A 22,915-nucleotide genomic window follows, 5' to 3' on the forward strand; every position below is an offset into this window, starting at 1 on the left:
GTTGTTTCAGTCGGGCTTGGAGTGCCTGTTGCAGAGGGACGCTGGTGGCTCAGGCTTAAACAGAAAGTCTTAGAGTTGGGCCTCTCGGGTTTTTTGTTTGTTTTTTTCTCGGCAGCCTCCGTGCTGCCGGCTCCAAGGGGTTTTAATCTAGCCCTGCCCGAGTGCCTGAGGGTGCTTGTTATCCCTGATTGCCTTAGGTGGCCCATGGGCGTCTCTCCACTGCCTGTTGCAGAGGCGCCGAAAGAGAGAGAGAGGCTATGCGCGCGGCTCCTCCCCCCGGCCCATGAGCCTGCAGCCTCCAGTCGCCATCATGGCCGGGCAGCTCTCAGGGGAAGGCACTCCTCTCCGCGGACCTCTTCCCTCCTGTCCTCTCAGTCCGTCACCTTACTGGCAACAATGTTTCTCACCCTGAACCAGCTCTCCGGTTCCCACGCTCCTGCTCCCGGACCCTCTGTTTAGCTGTGGATCGATGTCTTGGTCCAGGAACGCTAAGCTGCGCTGCGGACCCTCCGTATGTTTCTCACTCCCTCCCGTCTGCCACAGCTCCGCTGCTTCACCCTCTTTGAGCCCTCGTAGATGCCTCCCTACCAGTTATGTTGGGCTCCTTGCGGTCCTTTCTGGTGTCCGAGGCCGTCTGCTGGTGTTCAGCTGGTTCTCTGTGGGAATTATTGCGTCCTTCGGTGTATTCCCAATGCATCTGTGGAGAGGGATGCATTCCACGTCCTTCTACTTTGCCGCCATCTTTTTTCTTCTTCCGTCCAGTACTGTTTTTAATTAACTCCCTTTTTGGTCCAAGATAATTTTAATTGTGCCTTCTCTTACTTACTACCTATTAACAATCAGGCAGGCAAAGTCTGAGGCCATTGATCATTGTAATCATATAACTTAACCCCCTTCACTCTGATTCCAAACAGACTGGCATCCTTTTGATTATAGTTTGGCTTTCTATACAGTTTTTTACAGAGGAAGAATGCTTTTATTAGGCTGACATAACTGGTGCACTTGAAGATTTTACTACTCATTATAAATTAACTAATTAGAATTCTGGCTTTTTTTGAGTTTAATGAGCACAAGTCAATTTCCATGAGCCAGATAAATTCTGAAGCACAGATAAAATTGTCTTCCTGGAAATGTAAAACTAAAGAAGAGATGCTGGTAAAGTCACAAAGATAATGCCACAATGAAAGGATGCTTGGAAGTTCGTCAGCTGGCTTTCACCCAGCACCACCCACAGTTTGCCACACATGCCCTCTTCAACCTTCAATAGTTGTAAGGTAGAGAACAACTAAAGGCGTTTTGTACAATAAGAAAGGAAAAGGAGTCTGATATTGAAGTTATCATTAAAGCCATGGTATTATTTAAAATACCTACACCCCGGGCTTCCTAGGTGGTGCAGGGATTAAGAATCTGCCTGCCAATGCAGGGGACACGGATTCGATCCCTGCTTCAGGAAGATCCCAAATGCCGTGGAACAGCTAAGCCTGTGCGCCACAACTATTGAGCCTGCACTTTAGAGCCCATGAGTCACAATTATTGAGCTCATGTGCTGCAACTACTGAAGCCCACGCGCCTAGAGTCCGTGCTCTGCAACAAGAAAAGCCATGGCAATGAGGAGCCCATGCACCACAATGAAGAGTAGCCCCCACTCACCGCAACTAAAGGAAAGCCCGCGCACAGCAAAAAAAGACCTAACACAGCCAAATAATTAAATAAATAAATAAATTTAAAATACCTACACCTGCAATAATAGCAATGGCAACATGTATGACTCTATGACAAGATGATGTACCAAAATCTAGGACAAGATGATGTATCATGGAATCACAGTTTCTTAAATCTGGAAGAAGGTTAAAGGTTAACTGCTTCTTTTGTGTTCTGTCAAGAGGAGGGGCAGATATTTTCTCGCCCAGCTTCCCAGTAGCCAGAATAATGGCACATGACATCTATTCAACAAATCAGATGGTCCCACTTAAGAATCTGAATCTAAGTTAGTAACTCAAGGAAGCAGAGAATTAAGTTGGAATTAATCCAATCGCTGACAGCAGGAGAAGCAGCATCCATTATTTAGAATGAGTATAGCCACAGAGGGCCATGAATTCTACTTGACTCTGTCGTACAAGGGAAGGGGGATCTTACGGCCACTCTAGGAAATTCTGTCTCATTCTCGACAAGCAACCATCATTAAAAACAAACAATCTCATATTGCGCTAAAATGGATATCCCTGTCATTTCCTCCTCCTTCTATTTACTGAGGAGGCTACAAAGATCAAATTTGATAGTTCTTCCACAACTGCTGAATGCCAGGACTATTTTTCAGAAACCAACCTTGAAGAAGCTAGTGGGCTAGAGGTGGGGAGGAAAGATGAAGTGAGAGATAATTTGAATCTGCTTTTACTACTGATCCAAGCCAAGCCTTGGCTTACTTCCCTAGCAATTTAGAAGCACTATTTCCCTGCCATCAAGAACATAGAACTCTAAACCCAGAGATTCTAGTCTCTGTTTACAACCAAGTGGTCATGGGGCCTTGAGCAAGTAACTTAAACTCTCTGCATCTTAATTTCCCTTATTAGTATCTGATCCACATGTATTTATAGAATGGATGGATTAATTAATGAGGAATTGGAATCCTTTATTACCTCTGTGCTTTGACTTCTTCATTTATACAATTAATAAAATACTCACCCAAATGACCTTGTAATGAATGTGAGGAGGAAAAGGATAGTGTATAATGCATGCGAAAGTGTTTTGAAGGATATGGAGCACTCCGTCCACCTAAGCATGAAAGACAATGTACTACAGTGGTTAAGAACAACACAGCCTCTGCAGTCAGACAGAATGGACATGAATTTAAAACCCAGCTCTGGTGCTTATTAGGTAAGGAACTTTTGGAAAGTTACTTTACCTCTCTGAGCCGCTCTGTAATGGAGATAGTTGCAGCATCCATCTTAAAGAATGAGAATTAAATGAAATAAGGTACGAAAGCCCTTAGCTCAGTGCCAGACACATAGTATGTGCTCATGATAACACGAGAAGAAAAAAGCAATACTGTAATGATATTAAGTAAACAGTAGAAGAACATGATTTACTTTGCATTTTAATTGCATTATTCGAGCTGCTGGGTGGAGAATGAATTGAAAGGGACAACAGCGGAGGCAGAGGAACTAGTTAAGATATTTATATTAGCAACTGGGTCTGAGTTAGTGACCTCTCTCATGCTCCAGTCTCAAATATCTACTTGCTCTCTGACATTTGCTCTTCCTCCTATCTTCACTGCCTCAATGAATGGGCCCATTAATCCCCAGCTGCTTAAGCCAGAAACCTGGTATTCAACCTTGAGTCTTCTTTACCCTCATAACTAACCAATCATCAAGTAAACGTCTATTCCTCTCTTTTAATATGTCTAAAATCTGAACCCTTCTTTTCCTCCACACCACCATCACTAAAGCTCGGGCTCTTATTATGTCTTGCCTTTTTTAGTTCAACAGTCTTCTGACTGTAGTCTCAGGTGCCTAACAATCTGTTTTCTGCTTTCTGAACACAAATCTGATCATTCCTACCCCACACTTTAAAACCCTTCACTCCTGCCTACATGATAAAGTCCAAATTCCTTAACATAGCTTTCAGGCACTGCTTGCTTTGTCCCCAGCAACTCTCTCCAACTTTAGCTGTCATCAGTGCAAATGTGTACTCTGTGAACCAGTCATGACCATCATAGATCCCACTAGTCCCTGCCTTTGTATGGCCTATATCCTCTTCCTGGGGTGCCCTTCTCTCCTGTTGGTCAGGCTAACTCCAACTCCTATTTCTCATGATTTAACTCAGGTTTCACTATGTTTACCCTACCATGTTGTAGGGTGTAGGCTGTCTTATTCAACCCCTATTCCAACCTTCCTTCTCCCCTGTCTTTCTCTACTTAGAAGACTCTTGCAGTCAAGGGTGGCCAGCCAAGGGTGGCCATGTCACAATCTATCCAACAGATGTAAAATGAAGATCCTGAAGAGGGTTTTCTTTATCTCTTTATTTTCCCACTTCTTCCTTTCTAGAACAGATTGCTGTTGGAAGACATAGTAACCATCTTGAGACTATGAGGATGAAAGCTACCTAGCAAAGCTGGCAGAGAAGAAAGACAAAAAGACCCGGTATCCTTGATGACATTGTTTAGGTGCCACATCAGTCTTGAACTCCCTTATATTTCATGGCAGATGAACAAATTCCTTAATTATTCAAACTGCTACTAGTTAGGTTTTCTTTACTTTCAGCCAACTATATTCCTCACTAATACACGAGAATTGACTGGTTATTTTTCTGTTTCATATATTAGATAATGAGCTACTTCAGGAATGAGGGTGTCTTTTGTCTCCATATTCCTAATACATAGTAGGCACTCATTAAATGTTTATGTTGAAAGAATGAACTCAGATATGTGGGACAAATAAAATTTCTTCAAGCCTAATAACTTTTGGAAGCCATTTGAAAATAATGTGTTATTCTTACATGTTAGGGTAATAATTTAACTATGTAAATAGCGAATAAAGGACCAAATTAAATTTGGATAGCAGCAGAGATTTCTGTAATTCTGGAAAGTTTTTATCCCTGTGAAACCACCTCTATGGTTCAAAGATGCATAGTATAGTACTATCCACCCACTGAAGGCTTATTTTAAGTAATTATAAATCATGATAAATTTATGACAACCACATAAACTTCCAATATTATAAAGAATAATACCAGTAATACAGGCTCATCACTAATGGGCATGGGATAAAAGGAAACAGGATTAAATATAAGTTACACAACACTGACATTTTGAAAATCCTTACCACTCATTTGTTTTATTAGCTCATCAGTTTCAAAAGGTTGAACTGCTTGCATGCCCAATGGATTATCAACGACAAAACTATATACCAATAGGCCAAATAACGGTAGAAGTAGCCATATAATCTTGATAGTTAGAGATAGGAAGGTTGTTTCAATTTTCCCATTGCCTGGTTTCAAATAACAACCATGTTATTATCTCTGATTATTATATGGGATGACGGGCTCAGCTGGGTGGTTTTTCTGCTCCACGTGATGTCATTTAGAGCTACAGTCATCCAGGTATTTGACTAGATTCAAATATCCAAGACCGTTCAGTCACATGGCTGGCACCTGGTTTTGTCTGTTGTCTGGGAGCTCAGTTGGAGCTGTCAAATACAGTATCTTGGTTCACTTGCATGTGTCTTGGGTTACTTAAAGAATGTCAGCTACAGTCCAAGAAGTGGAAAGCAGCAACTGCCAATCCCTTTAAGGTATGCATTCAGAAGTCTGAGGACATCAGTTCTGCTATATTCTATTGATCAAAGCCAGTCATAAGGCCAGCCAAGAATAACCTCTGCCTCTTGATGGGAGCTGTGGCATGCATGTACAGAGAGGGAAGGAACTGTTGGCAGCCACCTCTGGAGACTAGTGACCATACTTTCACCAGTATTTCCTCTTCAAGAGCTTGCTGCTAAAGGCTAAATGTAGCTATTATCATCTCTGGGTCTACAGAGGAAAGTGTATTCAGAGTCCTAGTTGATCTATCATTCAGAGAAGCAGCTTAATAGAGTGGCTAAGATCATGAACTTTGATGTGAGACTATCTCAGTTCAAATCCTGGCTCATTATTACTTATCAGCTGTGAGTGTTTGAACATGTTACTTGACTTCTCCATATCTTTTTTACCCCCTCCATAGAATGTAGATGATGATGGAAGCAACTCATAGAGTTTTTATAGGGAGTAAATAAATCAGAACATGTAAAACCCTTATAATGGTGCCTAGTACATAATAAACACCATATAAGTATTTGCTATTATTAGTATTACTCAAGTTATGTTATTCAAGCTCGATGAAGAGAAAAAAAGGGAAAATACCATCACACATAAAAAGAATATAATCAGAACTCTTTTTCCATACCTCTGCTTAGCTTCATTTACAGATAATGCTCCACTAGCATCAGGATGCCCTCTGTAACTTGTCACCTGGAGCACAAGAGGGCACCTTGCCCAAAACTCCAATTACTATCCTACAGTGTTTTCTGACTGGCCTGGCTTGGGTAATATGCCCAACACTTGGGTTTGTGGGGAGGTGGGAGTAGAGAACAGAATCACCCCATTCATCATACAGCCTAACTGGATTACACTGAATGGGAGAGAGAATGTTATTCAAAAGAAGAAAGCTGGACACACAGAAACAAAAGATCCTACAACAGATAAGAAGGGGAGTCAACAAAAAGTTATATGCACCCATATGTTCACAGCAGCATTCACAATAGTCAAGACATGGAAACAACCTAAATGTCCATAGACAGATGAATGGATAAAGAAGATGTGGTACATATATACAATGGAATGTTACTCAGCCATAAAAAAGAATGAAATGATGCTATTTGCAGCAACATGGATGGACACAGAGATGATCATACTAAGTGAGTATGTCAGAAAGAGAAAGACAAATACTATATGATATCACATATATGGAATCTAAAATATAACACAAATGAACTTATCTACAAAACAGAATAGACTGACAGATATAGAGAACAGATCTGTGGTTTTCCAAGGGGAAGCGATGGATTGGGAGTTTGGGATTAGCAGATACAAACTATTATATATAGAAGAGGTTAAACAACAAGGTCCTACTGTATAACACAGGGAACTATATTCAATATCCTGTGATAAAGTATATGGAAAAGAATATGAAAAAGAATATATATATATATGAATCACTTTGCTGTACAACAGAAATTAACGCAACATTGTAAATCAATGATACTTCAATAAAATAATTTTTTTTAAAAGAAGGGGAATCAAGAAGTGAATTCAGGTCTATCTCACTCTCATTCCATAGTCTTTCACCACACCATTCTCCTCTCCACATTTTCTTTGTTCTTATTCTCATCACCATCACCATAGGTCAACTTTTAAACTTTTTTTCTTGTGGAGAAATGTTCAACAACAAGGTGGTATTTTACCAAGAGACAAGTCACAACACAAGACCCTGAGTAGAAAAGAAAGTAAATGCCTTGCACTTTGAGGGGAAAAAAAAAATCCTCCTGCTATTCATATTCAGTCCCTTTCCTCTGAGGAGTGCCAAAGGTTTTACAGATGTTACATGCCCCATTGAGAGCAGTAAACTGAGGGAGTTTAAACTGTGGCCTGAGCTTGCTACTGCTACTGTCAGGTAATCATGCCACACACATATGGATAAGTGTTCTAGGCCAAGGATGAAAACTTAACCATCTGAACTACTTTTTGGCCTCGTTTACTTTGTCCATTTAGGCGACTACAGATGCCTTTCTCCTTTAGAACCATAAAATTTTAGAGCAGGAAAGGACTTTACAGATCATTTGGTTCAATCCTCTCATTTTCCAGATGGAAACAACTGGAGCCCAGAGAGGGTTATTAGCCAGCACAAGGTCACATAGCAGGTTTAATGCAGCTCCCAAAGTAGAATCCATGTCTCCTATTTTCCTATACCTTGCTCTTTCTTAGAAACCACACTATGTCCAAAAAGCTACTCAGTGATCTAAAACACTACTAATTTCTTTCTTTTCCAGTCATGTGGATCACATAAATGTTTGGATGACTCTGGAAACAAGACACACATCATAAAATTTCAACAATAAGCACTAATCACTACCACCAGAAGGCAATAAAATCTGGCAAAAATGACAGGACACCTTAGTTAGAGCTGACCTTGTAAAAGGTCTACCTTGCTTCTTCCCTATCCTCTAGTAGGTGGTCAATACTTCTTGGTTGCCCTCAAACCAACCCAGGAGACCATGGACTTGCTTCCATCCCAGCAAATATTCTATGCCAGAATTGGCTTTTTCCTGTCAAAAAAAAAAAAGAACTTCTCTTGTGAACCATTATCCTAGGACCACATATGATTATATATGTATATTTAAATAAGGGCTTCTGAGAAATATAAGATCTTAAAATTAAATTTATACTACATCTCTCTTTCAAAATTGGATTTGCTTTGTATAGTTTTTGTTGTTGTTTTGTTCTGTTGTTTTGGTTTCTTGGTTTTTGTTTGTTTAATGGTCATAGACACAGTCAAGATATACATGGAAAATCTTACTTCTTAGAATAAATCAGCTACAACTGTCTGGTTCTACAGACAAATCATATAATGATTTTGTACTAGATAATTAGACATCCAGGAGCCTTCTGATAATTAGTGATTAGTCTTCCATGCCCCATAAAGAGTACTTTCAAATTAAGCGAAAGTTCCATGAGAACTCTTGAGAACAAGGTATGAGGGCAAAAAAAGACTCAGATTAATTTATTATATCTTTATGTTCCCATTCCCTTTTCCTATGTGCCTTAAAGGAAATGTGCCTCATTACTTTTCTACACCTTTAATGTCTCTATCCATGTAGTAAAGGCAATGTATGTTAGAGATCCCTAAATATGCAACTGTATCCATTTGAGACCATAAGAGCACTGTTAATGTCTAAGAGGTCTTTGAGCTTCCTTGACTTTCACCCCTTCTATCACTGGCCATCATCAATTCCTTGGTAACTCACTGATGGAAATGTGATCAACTCTCAAGAGAAGCAATAGCTCTCGTTTTGGATGAGCTCAATCTAGCTTCAAAGCATACCAATCTCATTTTTAAAGTGTAAGTCATCAATATCACTTTTGGTTTCAACCTATATTCCCTATATTGCAACTGTTTAAAATTTATCTCTATCTGTGACATACGTGGAAGGAATTATCCACCAAGGCCTTTTCCCTATTTAAGGTCAGGAGTGATAAGTCCAGTGGTGTCAAACATTCTAGTTCTGATTTTCAACATGTTTCACTGAGATGTTTGCTGCCAATTTAAGGAAGAAAGGTGTTGTATCTCCTTTACATTGGTTCAAAATAAAGTGGGCTACTGCTTGAGTTGTGAGAAAAGAAACAGACTGTCAAATGCCATCACAACATAATGGGTGTTATTTAAAATTAAGATAAATCCATCTGACTAATGTCTCCTTAAAAACAAAGCTAAACCTGTATTCTGATTTCTTTTCCATTGAGGTAAACTGGTTACAGCTTTTCTTTTATAAGTTGAAGCACACTATTTTGGTTACAGCTTTTCTTTTATAAGTTGAAGCACACTATTTTGGTCCATTGAGCAAACTCATTTTTATTCATTGCCTTTTAAAGTTGACATTTAACTTCTATAGCTGTAGACTTGGCAAGAAGCAAAAGAATATTTAATATTCAAGAGAGCAGATTCTAAAACACCACAGCATTCTATTGCATGGAATGTCCTATAATTAGTGTACATTAACTGAAAGAATTACATACAGAATTAGTGGAGGACGGTTGAAGGTGCTCATGTATTTATTTCCTTGCTAATACTTGTGAATCAAATAAAACAAACAAGTAATTCTACCAATTCAAACTAATAAGGGCTGAGTTTCTAAAAGACCATGTCTTTTCATGTATGTACCAGAATAGAATTGAGAACAACTTTGGTTCTTCAGGACTTAAAGTCCTAAATCAAGTAAAATAGGAATTAGCCATACCTCTTTTCCATTGTAATTTGCTGTTCAACATCAGAAATAATTAATTTGTTCATTCAAGAAATTAATTATATCTGCTGTAGTTCAGGCTCTCTGTTAGGCCTAGGGGAGAGCTGCAACAGCCTTGTGCTTTGGAGCATTGAATTCAGCAAGAAAAATAAATAAGAATGTAAGTAATAGCAGCCTAAATGAATAGTGTAAGGATAAAAGAAGTACATGGTGCTATGAACACCCACAAGGGACCTACCATGGGGGCTAGGGGTGGCAGTAGGAAGGGAAGGTCCTCTGGAGGAGGTGACATTTCAGATGAGACTGAATGACTTCAGGGTTAATATTGAATGTGCACATCAAATCTTACTTCCTCAAAAGGCTTCACTAAAATCAAATTAAAGATACTTAAAAAAGTAAAAAATAAACCTACAAGAACAAGGAGAACAGAAAAAGGGACAAGAGAAATGAATTTTGAAAACTCAAGAGAAGATGGACAAGTGGTCTTTGACTTAGCAGAAAGCTGAATAAATCCTAAATCAGCAAAGGAAGACTGGGGGAGAGCTGTTTGAGAAGCACAAAAGCTCCAGTTTCCTCCTCTACACCCCACCACTGGATAACTGTCCCCCCTCCTACTCCAGCTGGAAGCTAGAAATTATTCACTAGAAAGGGTAAAAGAGAAAGTCCTTGACCAACAATACAGTTTGGTGACCATTCACAATGAAGGATTAACATTGATGTCTCAGCGAATTGTCTTACTCACTCCAAGAACACAGGCACAAGCCCTTTGCCCTCAGATGGGCAGTTTGGGGAACTCCCTCTGGGGAATGTGACCAGCCATGAGGAAAGACTAAAATATTGATACTAGGGTTTCTACCAAAAAAAAAATGGCCCCTAGATTCCTCCAGTGAAGCTCCAAATCAACAAGCCTCACACACAGGCTCTGAGCCTCATCTCTTTATCTTGAGCAGAGAACCAAGAATTAATTACCAAACAGCTGAGGAAGTGTCTAGTATGGAAGATAGATACCAAGCAAACAAGTAAAAGGCAAACTAATCAAAAGTATCTTGGAGGAAATAGACATGATGCATGGAGAAAAACATTAAGGAAAACAAACTATCATTAACATCCCCAGATAGATACTTCAGTCATGAAACAAACAAACAAACAAACAAAAAAGGATTCTATAAAAACAGACAGATTCAGAAAACAAAAAGAGAACTCAGAGTAGGGCTGAAGACACAGCAAGTAAAGTAGAGAGTAAAGATAAATATAAAATAGAGAGAAAACAAGAAAATTAGAGAACCAGGCCAGGCAAACCGCATCCAAATAAAGGATTTCCAAAAAGTGAGAATGGAGAAAATGGAGGGTATTAACAACATCAATGAAATAAATCAAGAATATTTTCCTGAACTGATATATAGGAGTTTCTAGATCGAAAGGGTTTGCCAAGTGTCTGGCCCAGCTGATCTGCATAGCATTTACCATATTTGCACAAATTACTATTCTAACTGTTTCACATGTGTTAACTTGCTTAATCATCACAACAACCCTATAACATCAGTGACTTTATAATTATCACCCCCATTTTACAGATGAAGAAACTGAGGTACAAAATGGTTAAGCAACTAGCCCAAGTTCACACTGCTAGTAAGTGGCAGGGCCAGGATTTGAAAGCAGGTAATGTAGCCTTGGAGCCCACTACACAATACTACCATACAGGAGGGAGCACTATTATTGTGAAATTTCAGAATACACTATAGACAGTTGTATTTGATTTTTTAAAGCAAGAGTATGTACAATTTTGATACTGCATGTAGAGTCCAGCCCTTGACTGAGAACCTGAGGGATATCCTATGCAGACTTGTGTTCCCACCTCCAAACACAACTTCCTTCTGTTTAATACTCTGTCCTACAAATTACAGTTACATCAGAAGCTCTAAATTCCTATTTCCGCCTCCTAGCTCAACAATAACACTGCTCTACTCTTGGGCTCACCTCCCGGCACTGCAGCCACGAAAAGTGACCTCAGTAATTAAGTGATGTTCACTTCTCATCTTTAGGAGCACAGAACCACACTGGTTGCAATCCAACCCTTGACAAGAGTTGCCTAATATATTTTGCCCAGTGGTATAGTTATTCGTTGCAGGATAGTAATTCTGAAACCAGTCATCACATGCCTGAAGATATCTTTATTTGACTCTCACATTTAAATAATTCTGGGTTCAAAATTCTTTTCCTTCAATACTTTAATATTATGCTTTTGCATCCACTTTTTCTGTTGGAAAGTTAATGTCAACCTGATTTTTATTATATTGCCTTACATTTGCAACTGTTTTATTTCCCTAAATAATAAAGCCTTAAATTTCTGTTCCATTGGTTTTAAATTCCTGTTACATTTGTTTCATCAAGTCCATTTCATCTGGTATAGGTTGCCCATATCTTTCCATTCTTCATGATGCTTTTGTTCTTTAGATGTGTCATGATATTTTTTTAAGACTGGGAATTCATCTGTATTATTACTAAGACTATCAGTTGCCTCTGCTTTTGATGACCACATAAGTGGTCCCCTGAAAAAGGAGGCTTAGCTGGTGTCTTCACTGTGAATGTAGGAGACATGAGTTGAGTGCCTCTACTGCACTTCTCTGGGCTTAACTACACTTATTTTCCCTGGCATTTCTTTCTCCTCAAGATATACTGCTTAGTTCCTCTATATCTGAGATTGCTTTCCCTAATTGGAATTGGGGAAGACAACTCAGAGTCCTACTGGCTATGTGTACTGGCATTACAGATCTCAATGCTGAGATCAGAGCTGCAGGGAGGTAGGTTGTTGGCATCAAAATTTCTGTTATACAAAGCCTTGGGTGTCTCATTTTTCTGTCCTGGGCTGAAAACAGCAGTCAAAATCAATGCAGAAAAATCCAGCTTTGAGTATATAATCTAAGTTTGCAAGCACAATAGTTAAGACTCATTCAGCTCCTATCCAAGCCTGGCCCACTAAGATCACAGCTCTCACCCTCGGTTGGCCCAAGTGTCCATCTAGAGACCTTAACCCTGCCTTCTCTCTTCTCCCTTCCTCCCATCCTTCAGCAATCTCATGCTCTAGCCCATCATTTTCTAAAGAGTTTCTCAGAATTTTGATATAGTTGTCAATGTCTGCCTCTGGATTCATTCTGTCTTCCCAAGTCTTTACTGGAATTTCTAGATTTCAGTGCAAGAAAAGGAGCCAGTAAGATGTTTTTAGTTCATCACCTTGATGGAAGCCAGAAGCCCATCTCCTCAAGGATCATTCTGGGAACGCTCCCTGTGGATCTCCCAGCCTACTTAGAGATGCTACAGCAGGCTGTGGGGGACACAGACCAGGCCAGCCTTGCTAGAGTAATGAAGATTAGAACCCTCAGTTTAGAATACCTGGCAAAAATTGTAACAGATGACTGTGAAATGGGGTAGCGCATTATCATTTAGTGTACTTTCCACCCCCACCCTAGGCAGACTGCAAAATAGGTTAGGTCTAATGCCAGACAGTTCTCAAAGGAAGCAAAAACATCTAAATTGCCAGTGATGATATGCACTATCTTCATAATACACAATCCAACACTTAGAATTTTTTCATGCTTGTAAGTACCTATATTTCATCACCTATCTATTTATCATTACAGAAATGAAAGTTTGCCTTCTTTAGAAAGATGAGTGGAAACAAAATTTCTTTTCTGTAGTAACAAGTCATGCTGCTCCCAAAAGAAATGTATTTCTTTTGTCAGTAAAAAAAACAGTAGTTTCTTGCTATAAGTCAAGACTCATTATTCACAGTAATATTCTGAAAAGTCACTATAAACACTGAATTAGCAAATCCTGAACCTCTTAGGGGAAATACAGAGTTAGTTTCCTTCAAACTTCTGGTCACAATATTCTCATCAACCACTCAATACATAGCTTGGTTTTATGTGTGTTTCTGTTTAAAGACACTTTATTCAATATATAGTTGCTTCATTAACAATGAATGTGGCCAACAGCACTGCAACTCATGCCTGAAGGAAGCTTATGTAACACACCTATTTTCTGCATAAGGCACATCACAGTTGTCTTGCCCTTAGGAACACTAGATAGCACTTTAGCACTACACTTGGAAGCCATTTCAAATAGCAAAATCACCAGCAAAAACCACCCCCCAAAAATGCAAAAAAACATACATGACTGTGAAAATGACACTCGTGTATAGTATGAGAGCTGAAATGAGAAGGCAGAGTCTCACCTTGTTCTACCTCAGCTGGGAATGTGTGCATAGGGTGGCTCAAATTTTTTGCCACTTTATGCATACCCATTAATGGCTGCAACAGTACCCTTAGTATTGATTTGGGTGTTACAAATAAATTTTAGCAAGTAAGAGAATTTGCAAATATAGAATCTATAAATAATGAGTATTGACTACTGTATTATAATTATCATTATTGCTTGCATATTGATGGGAAAAATCTTTTGTTAAAGGAAAGAAGTCAACGCTGATTTTTTTGTGCACACACACATCACTGTTCATAATTTTTAAATGATAATCTATTTTTCTTCTAACAGGTCTGATGGTATTAATAAATTGGGAAAAAGTAAACAAATACCATTTTTTTTAAAAAAAGGAAAGAAGTCTGTAAGATGCCAAATAAAGGGCACTTTGTTGACCTTGGTTCACCCCAACTTCTTCATCCCTGCAAACAAATTTCCTGAACCATTAAGAAATATTTTGTGCAATCTGCTGCAGTTTAGGGACTACGAACATTTTGCGCCAATCCGGTGGGTGTCTAGTAAAGAGAGCTCCAAAACCTGTGGCAGGCAATCCAGTGTGCCTGGAAACAAAATAACAATTCTTAGAAAACATGTCAAATTGACATTTATAAACTTTCAAAGCCATACAAAACTAATTTGGGAGCTGAATTTTTATTATAATTTTGTAAAGGATTTCCATGTTTGCAACTTTTAATGCACTTTGCAAAATAAAATGTCCCAACAAGTGAATGGAAAAAAATTTCAGCATTTTGTCCAATAACTACAATACATGATGAAGTCTAATGTCATGCATTTCCATGGAAAGGCACTATGCCAGGTTACAGGACTACAGACGTGACTAAGAAACAGTTCCTACCCTCAAGGAACAATCTCAGAGGAAACATTTTCATATAAATAATTTGAATGTAAGTCCAACTGCTATGTAGAACATAAACAAAATGCTCAGAGAGCAAGAATATAAGAACAATTAATTCTTATTAATGACAGCTTATGTAATTCTTACTGCATGTCAGGCAGTATTTTTATGCACATTTCATACTTCTTTTCATCTAAACTTAACCTTATGAAGTAGATACTTTTAAAACTCCCATTTTATGAACTGAGGATTATAGGTACCACATAATTTTCACAAGTAAATTGTGGAGATGGGGTTCAAACACAGGCAGTCAGAACCATGACCAGAAAAAAAATGTGTAAAGGGGAAATGACATTTTAGCTGGACCTAGAATGCATAGTGCTGATTGGCAAACAACCAAGGGAAAGGGAATTCCAAACAGAGGGAAAAGCATGAATAGGAAGCAAGGAAACGAGATGTGTTGATTGTGCTTGATGCGGTCCTATGATGTGTAGCTGGGACCACTATACCTCTTCACTATTTATATAAACCCTTTCTTGAATGTGCCTGTTCTTAAGCAAAGGACAACATGAAGCATACCTTTCAATAATTCCAGAGCTCATTGTTTCCTCATTCAATAAAGCCTTGCTCTTTATTTCAGCCAATTCTGTGTTTAAACAAACTTGTGCCATTTTTTCATGTGTTTCTGATATCCAAATCTGGAAAAATAAAAGCCACATATAAGGAAAATAAATGAATTGCCAAAAATGCTCAGTTACTAAAATATATTTCTATTGAAGTACATTTCGATTTTAATTGTTGACTCCATTAACATTAAAAAATAAGAAATGTCCCAAAGCAGTCAAAGATTTCATTATAAATATGTGAAAATGGCAATTCTTTACTATCTTTTGTTGGAAAATAAAAATCAAATCCGTTGTTTCCATGAAACGGAAAGTACTGCATTCAACTAAATACTAATGCTTTTTGCTTTCTATTTCCTTCTCAAGGTTAGTATATTTTAACTTCTCTAAGTAAGAAAATGCAGCAATCACTCTGTAAATCACATAGGACTTCAGATACCATCATCATCATCATTATCCATCCTCTATCATAGAAGAAAATTCAACGAATTATCAAGAAATTATCACTATGATAAAAACCTGATAATTACAGGATGTACTCAAGTCAATTGCAGAAGCATCATGGGTAATATCTAGAGGATCTCAGAACAAAAATGGATGCTGAGGAGTCAATATTTTTTCCCATACAAAACTCTAGAAGATCACAAATGTGGAAGTTTACAGCAGATATTCAGAACTAGCCACCTCCAAGAGAACCAATTACTTTCTTCAAATCTGAAGACTAGCTTCCCTAAGACATCCAGTGAAGCCCAAGATCATATTAAGTTCCACTAGATTTGGTTCAAAAAAGAGAAACTACTGTTTAGAAATTTGGAGACTTCAGCTGCAAGAGTCAAATTCCCTAGGTCCATTTTTGCTAAGTATAAAAAGGCTCTGTAAAACTAAGAACCCATCCTACTCAAAGCAATTTTAACTATAGTCACTGATCCTGGTTCCCTGGTCTACTCCTTGGCTTCTATGACCACTGCCCCCTAAGACCTTAACATTTTGAATCACCAGCCTCCCGGCCTAATTTCCCAGCTCTGAACTCCCATACTCTTAGCTCACTACTCTTGCTCACAGATTCCAAGGTTCATAAATCAATGGCAGGGACACTGTAATGGGCTTCATATTTTATACATTAACGAAAAATAAAACACTATCTCTTAGGGAAAAAATTACTAGATATCATTTTGTTTTAGGTATAAGGTTGATTCAAAAATTAACCTTAGATATGCTCTAATCAGTTTTGACAGTAAAATATTTCAATATATCAAACACCATTGAAAATTATATGAAACAAAGATATTGCCAAATTGAAATAATGAGTAATAAATGGAAACAGATAATAGCATTAGTGGCTCTTAGGTTTATTGATTGCTTATTCTGTATCAGATATCATATTAAGCACTTTATATATGTTATTCTCCTAAATACTTAAAGACACCCTGAGTGCTGTGTATCAATCATAGTGACAGAAGGAAAAGAAAAATCAAATGGGGAAATAAAGAGAGTTTAATAAAGAATCTATTTATAAAACTGTGGCAGGAATTCAGAAAATCAACAAATAATGATGAAGCATCCTGAAGACAGCATTATTGGGGAGCCATATGGTAGGGCAGTTATGGAACCCAGAAAGATCTACAGCTGTAAAAAGAGGGTCACTTGGTAGTTGTGGCTTTCAACAGACACAGTGTTTTAGTCTGTGTAGGCTGCTGTTACAAATACCACAGACTGAGTGTCTTATAAACAACAGAAATTTATTTCTCACAGTTCTAAAGGCTGGGAAGGCCAAGATCAAGGCACTAGCAGAGACTGATGAGAGCCTACTTCCTAGTTGATAGACAGCCATCTTTTCAGTGTCCTCACAAGGCAGAAGTGGGGAAGGAGCTCTTTGGTGTCTCTTTCATAAGAGCATTAATCTCATTCATGAGGGCTCCACCCTCATGAACTAATCACCTCCCAAATGCCCCATCTCCTAATTCTATCACACTAGGAGTTAGAATTTCAACATTTGAATTTGGGAGGGACACAAACATTCAATCCATAGCATATAGCCACTTCCAAACCATGGCCCTGCAGGGAGGAGAGCACAGGAGTAAATGTCCAAGCCAATTCTCCTCCCACTGCTGATCACCTGTCAGTGCCTTCCACAGGCCAATTCCTGGCAATTGACAGGAAGCCGGAGGGCAAAAAGAGCTCACTGATGCAATCCATAAAGGTCAGCCTGTTTGACACAGAGCAGGGTTGAGATGGGTACAGAATGGATCTGGAGGAGAAAAGGAAGGACTCTTGGCATAGTTTATCTTCATTTTCAGGAAGGGAAAACTGAGGCTGAAAGGGATTAAGTAATGCCTGGGTAAACCAGAGAGAAAAGTAGAAGTTCCACAATTCAAAACATGCAGTCTGACTCATTCATTCATTCATCCATCCATATCTGTGAAGTGTGAGGCATGCTACTAAGTTCTAAAGCTAGAGTATTAAAACCCAGAGGCTGTACTGGCTGTAGCTTAGTTAGCTGCAATAAATCATGTGGATAATGCTAACAGAAATAGCACATGGCCAGACACCATTCTAAATGTCTTCACGTTAAATGCTCATGAAAACTCTAATCCCACTTTACACCTATGGAAATAAAGACATGAAAAATTGTAAACTCTCAACCAAAGTTACAGCCTAGTAAGTAGTGGAGCCAAGAATCAATGAGAAGCCATCTGACTCCAGAGCCCACTCTTAACCTCTGTGTTTCCTGTATCAGAGGTAAATGTTATCCCCCAATATTAGACTTCCCATCTTCATCAATAATAGAACCCCCAAATTTTAGCTGGGCCCATGAGGTTTCAGACTACACTTTCTAGTCTCCCTTATACTTAATATGACCAGTGACTAGTTCTGGACAACAGGGCATAAACGGAATAAACATATACAGCCTCCAGGAAAGGTCCTGCTTCTGTTTCTCTTTCTCCTGTGTGGAATGTGGACATAATGACAGGTTTCCAGCAGCCATATTGGGCCCTACACAAGGATGGCAGAGCGGAAAGCTAGAAGCAGTAGGTCTCTAACAATTTATGGAACTTCCATACCAGTGCTGGCCTGCTATCCTCTAGACCTTTTACATAAAAGAATAAAACCTTATGTGAACAGCCACTGTTGATTTTTGATTTCTGCTTCATGTAGGCAAACCTAATCCTACACCATCTTAATGTGAAAAATCACTTTGGTCTAGAAATGTTCATAACCTGACATAAGGGTGGATAATTTATAAAAGCACTTCCATATGTTCAAAAGTCTTTTATGCTTTATATATATATCACAAACTGGAGATTGGCAATTTGATATGTGAGATAGCTAAATTAACACAACACAGTACCAACTCACAGGGTAATCACTAAAATTTCCATTTAATTTGCATGATAAAATCTAGCTTGAGTCAAATGGTAATATAAAAAATATCTAATATGTATACAGGAAGTGCACTTCATAATATCATTCTTATTCTCCGTTTTCCTGAGTATCAATTTTTTTAAGTCCCAATTTCTAATCTTCCAAGATGAACTCTTCCCATATGTGCTACATTTTTAAAAAGCCGGTAGACATATAACCTGGGTAACAGGTACAGGAAAAGAGAAGGTCATTCAGGGCTTCCCCTCAAGTTCCACATTTGAGTGTAACCAACCTCTTTGTGCTGAGGATGACTTAGCCCCTGGCAGAATTTCTCTTGGCAAGATTCATTTTAAATGATGTCCAATTGACATTTCTTTTTTGGTTTCCTTATAGGGTTCCCTGAAAGCATGCTCCTCTGACCCATACTGAAGGAAGTGCAGGCAATTCTCAAGTCAAGTCTCCCATCTTATGCCACAGGCTGCTTCAGGAATGAGTCAGATCCCAGACCACCTAGTTCCCCAACTTCAGGAGAACATTTATCAAACTCCCTTCAGGCCCCATACTATAGCTTGATGAACAGGACATACTTCTGCCCCCACCCAGTGGGGACAAGAGGGATGGGACTCAGCATGTACATCCCTCCAAATGACTTCTCCAAATTCCAAATACTCTCATCCAGGTCTCTTCAATTTCAACCTTTTCTTTTTTCCATTTTTTTTTAAACTTCAACAAGGATGAGAGATCCTGAGGTTCAAAACCAGTTACTGCCCAAATGCTTTGCATGTTCTCATTTTGAAATGAAGGAGAAATTGGCATCTGTTATCTTAGATCTTCAGTCATAATTGAGGAAGAGTCTTGTTTTATCCTGTTACACAGCACTCCCCCATCACTGCCAAAAAAGTTATCATCAAAAAGTAATAGACACTTTGTTAAAAGTCTCTACCTCTAAAAATCATCCAAAAGGTTATTCTTATTTCTCAGCAGTACTTTTTTCCTGTTTTCTGTTTTTGTGGCTCTACTTTCATGTCTAAGTGAACTCAGTAGTACCACATACAGATTATTTAAAGGATTCTAGAGAAGCAGAGAGGCCCCCTTTCCATCATTATTTTGAACAACTGAGACTCACGGGTTGCAATCAGAAAGATAATTTCAATCAGAATACTGCCCGTTCAAGTTAGCCTTTAGGGGATGGTTCTTTCCCTGCACCTAGAATAAATAAATTATGGACAAGCACCATATTTTCTTCTGATCACTTTCAGATAACAAAACCACTGCTTATGACAAAAACAGTCTCAGTTAAGCACTTAATATTAGTAGAATAATCACAAGAGGGCCTTTTATTTGTCTAGTTGTCTGAGGGAAGGACAGAGCAGACTAAGCGAAGAAACAGAAAATCAGCCAACCCTCCCCCTACACACACATCCCTCTGCAGACTTCCCTGGCCTGGAGCAGACTCTAGCTGGAGGAGGAGAAAATCTTTAACCCTAAGTAAAATTCATCATTTCGATGAGATATTTTAATTATTGAAATGTGACCAACAGACTTTTTATTGTCTGAGACTGATGATAAAAATTATGGAAACTGCACAAGATTTTATCCAGAAGGAGAGAAAGAACTAATTCCATAAAGTAGGGCAAAAAGACAATGGAGGTAAAGAATGTGCATGTGTGTGTGTGTGTGTGTGATTGCACCTTTTGAGTCCCATTTGTTCAACCTAACAGTTATACCTGCTAAAGCAAATTGGTATACACGAAATATTAAAATCTCGTTTCTCTAAAAGTTAAATTAGGGCATGATTATTGACATAGAAAAAGAGTTGCAAAGGAAAGTAATGGGACCAAAATGGCAGATGTCTCATTTCATTCATGTTCCAAATCCCTAGAAATGATAAAGAAGATATTTGATAGAACTAATAAGCCCATAGCTGCAGCATAACACAAGGAAAGTACACTCAAGTTGGTCAAAATTTATACAGAATTCCTGAAACAGGAAAGGCAGATACAATTGTGCTGATACTGGAAAAGATAATCCAAAGTAGATCCAGGAGAGGATGTTGGAATTTGTGGCATCAACACTAAACTCAGAGATTACAGAGACAGGAAGCAAGAGACTCAACAGCACACTATCCCCAAACATCTTCCTTGTCCCTGGTTTAAGTGGTTCTCCTCCACTGACATTTAAAACTATTCCATTTACAAAAATTTGATCCATATGCCTCTTTCAGGTACTTAGATCTGAATGCAAGAAGCATCTGTATGTAAGATTGTAGTGCTCAAAATACTATTCCACTACATCAATCAGAAAAAAAATACCTAAATCAATTAAGTAAATGATAATTGAATTTCTCAGATCCATTATAATTATATCCCTTTATATGCCCTTTAGGGTCATTAATTTTTTTAAAATATTTATTTGTTTTACTTATTTACTTGGTTGTACTGGGTCTTAGTTGCAGCTAGTGGGCCCCTTAGTTGTGGCTCAAGGGCTCCTCAGTTGTGGCATGTGAACTCTTAGTAGCAGCATGCATGTGGGATCTAGTTCCCTGACCAGGGATCAAACCTGGACCCCCTGCATTGGGAGTTCAGAGTCTTAACCATTGTGCCATCAGGGAAGTCCCAGCGTCATTAATTTTTAAATGTATTCTCATCCACTAAAACAGCTCATATTTGAGACCTATTAGCTATGTTAGCACACTTTTGTACTATTGATTTATTTGCCATTTTTAAGTCCAAAGTGACTGTGATGCTATTAATACTAATATTAGCCTAATCTGCTCATCAGTGTTGTCCTGTTAGTTCCAAAAATGCCTTGGCATTGATCCATTAGCTGTATAAGAAAAATCTGTTTAATGAAATTACTCCAGTTCCTCTTTGTTCCTTTATATCTGAAATTTCTCACCTTCTATGACACAGCATCAAATTTGCTCTCCATTTAATCCTTCTGAGTTTATGAGATTCAATATGCAACACTTCCTCAGAAGTAGTCTTATGTAAGTGATTGTGGCAGGGCCTTTGGTAGTGTTGTGGGGATCCTTTGGTGAGAGACTTTACAAATGAAGAAACAATGATAGAAGTATTCTTGATCATTTATTTTGCATGGGACTCACTCTGTTATAGCTAAGTAGTAACCTCAATAAAGTCCAAATAAAATACCAAAACAAAATATTGTAGTTTAAAACACTATTTCTCATGATCACTTGGACTAATAAGGCAATCAGAGAAACTCCAGTGGCTTGAATCACTGCTCCCCTGTGAATCCATGGCCCCACTCAGCCTCCTGAAGCCTGAGCGGCCATTGGGGTAAGAATTCAATTATGCCACCACTCAAACTTGGGTAGTATGTTTCTAGATTCCACCAACATATGGTTCCTTTAAACATTCAGCTCAGGAGCTTCATGTGGTCACCTCCACCAGGATGCCATCCTTTTTTTTTTTTTTTGGCCGCAACCTTGCGTGGCTTGCCAGATCTTAGTTCCCCAACCACCAGGGAGTGAATCCAGGTCATCAGCAGTGAAAGCACTGAGTCCCAACCACTGGATCACCAAGGAATTCCTTAGGAAGCCATCCTTGACCCTTCCCTCAACCCACTTCAGCTCCAGTGCCCCTCACAGCATCCTGATCTTCTCCCTATCACATCATCCATCACAGAAACTACCACTGTGGTTGCATGCACTCATTAACCCCATAAGCTTGTGAGTTCCTGATGTACAGTGACCTTGCTTTGAATTATGTTTCTTACCCCAGCACTCAGCATGATAACTTGGTACAACATTTCTTATCCCAGCAATTAATAAAATAACAAGACCTTAATACATGTTTGTTAAATACAGTCTTCCTTCCTTTTTTTCTTCCACAAATATTTATTGAGCACCCACTATGTGCCAGACACCATTCTAGGAGCTAGAAATAACAGCAGAGAACAAAACAGACCAAAGTCCCTTCTCTCATGAAGCTTGTATTCTAGTAGGGGGAGCAGACAATTAACAACTAAAAAGTCTTAAGTATGTCCAGTCATTGAAGTGCCATGAAGAAAACTAAGTAAGGGAAGGGGATAGAGAGATGTGAATAGACTTCTATTTTACATACAAATGGGAAACTGGCTCATTGAACAAGTGGGACTTGTAAGTAGATACAATCAGAAAAAAAACAAATATATTCTGCTTCCATTGCTGCCCATTCATAGTTACTTGGAGGGGTTAATTCTTTTTTATGCTTTTTGATGAAATATAGGACAGGCTCCAGGACTTTTCTGGTCACTCTCAGATAATATAT

The 22,915-nt window shown here is 38.6% G+C and overlaps 1 protein-coding gene across 1 annotated transcript in view; it reads right to left on the reverse strand.

Moving 5' to 3' along the window:
- Window positions 1-22,915, reverse strand: part of CFAP95 (cilia and flagella associated protein 95) — a 96,471-nt gene that overhangs the window by 42,056 nt on the left and 31,500 nt on the right. Inside the window, exons 3-4 of the mRNA XM_057724304.1 lie at window positions 15,238-15,356; window positions 14,294-14,362 (exon numbers count right to left, since the gene is read on the reverse strand). Of these exons, the coding sequence (XP_057580287.1) occupies window positions 14,294-14,362; window positions 15,238-15,356 (188 nt within the window). The remainder of the gene's footprint in view (window positions 1-14,293; window positions 14,363-15,237; window positions 15,357-22,915) is intronic.

Source organism: Hippopotamus amphibius, chromosome 2 (genome assembly GCF_030028045.1).
Source record: "Hippopotamus amphibius kiboko isolate mHipAmp2 chromosome 2, mHipAmp2.hap2, whole genome shotgun sequence".
In the NCBI taxonomy this organism is placed as follows: Eukaryota; Metazoa; Chordata; class Mammalia; order Artiodactyla; family Hippopotamidae; genus Hippopotamus; species Hippopotamus amphibius.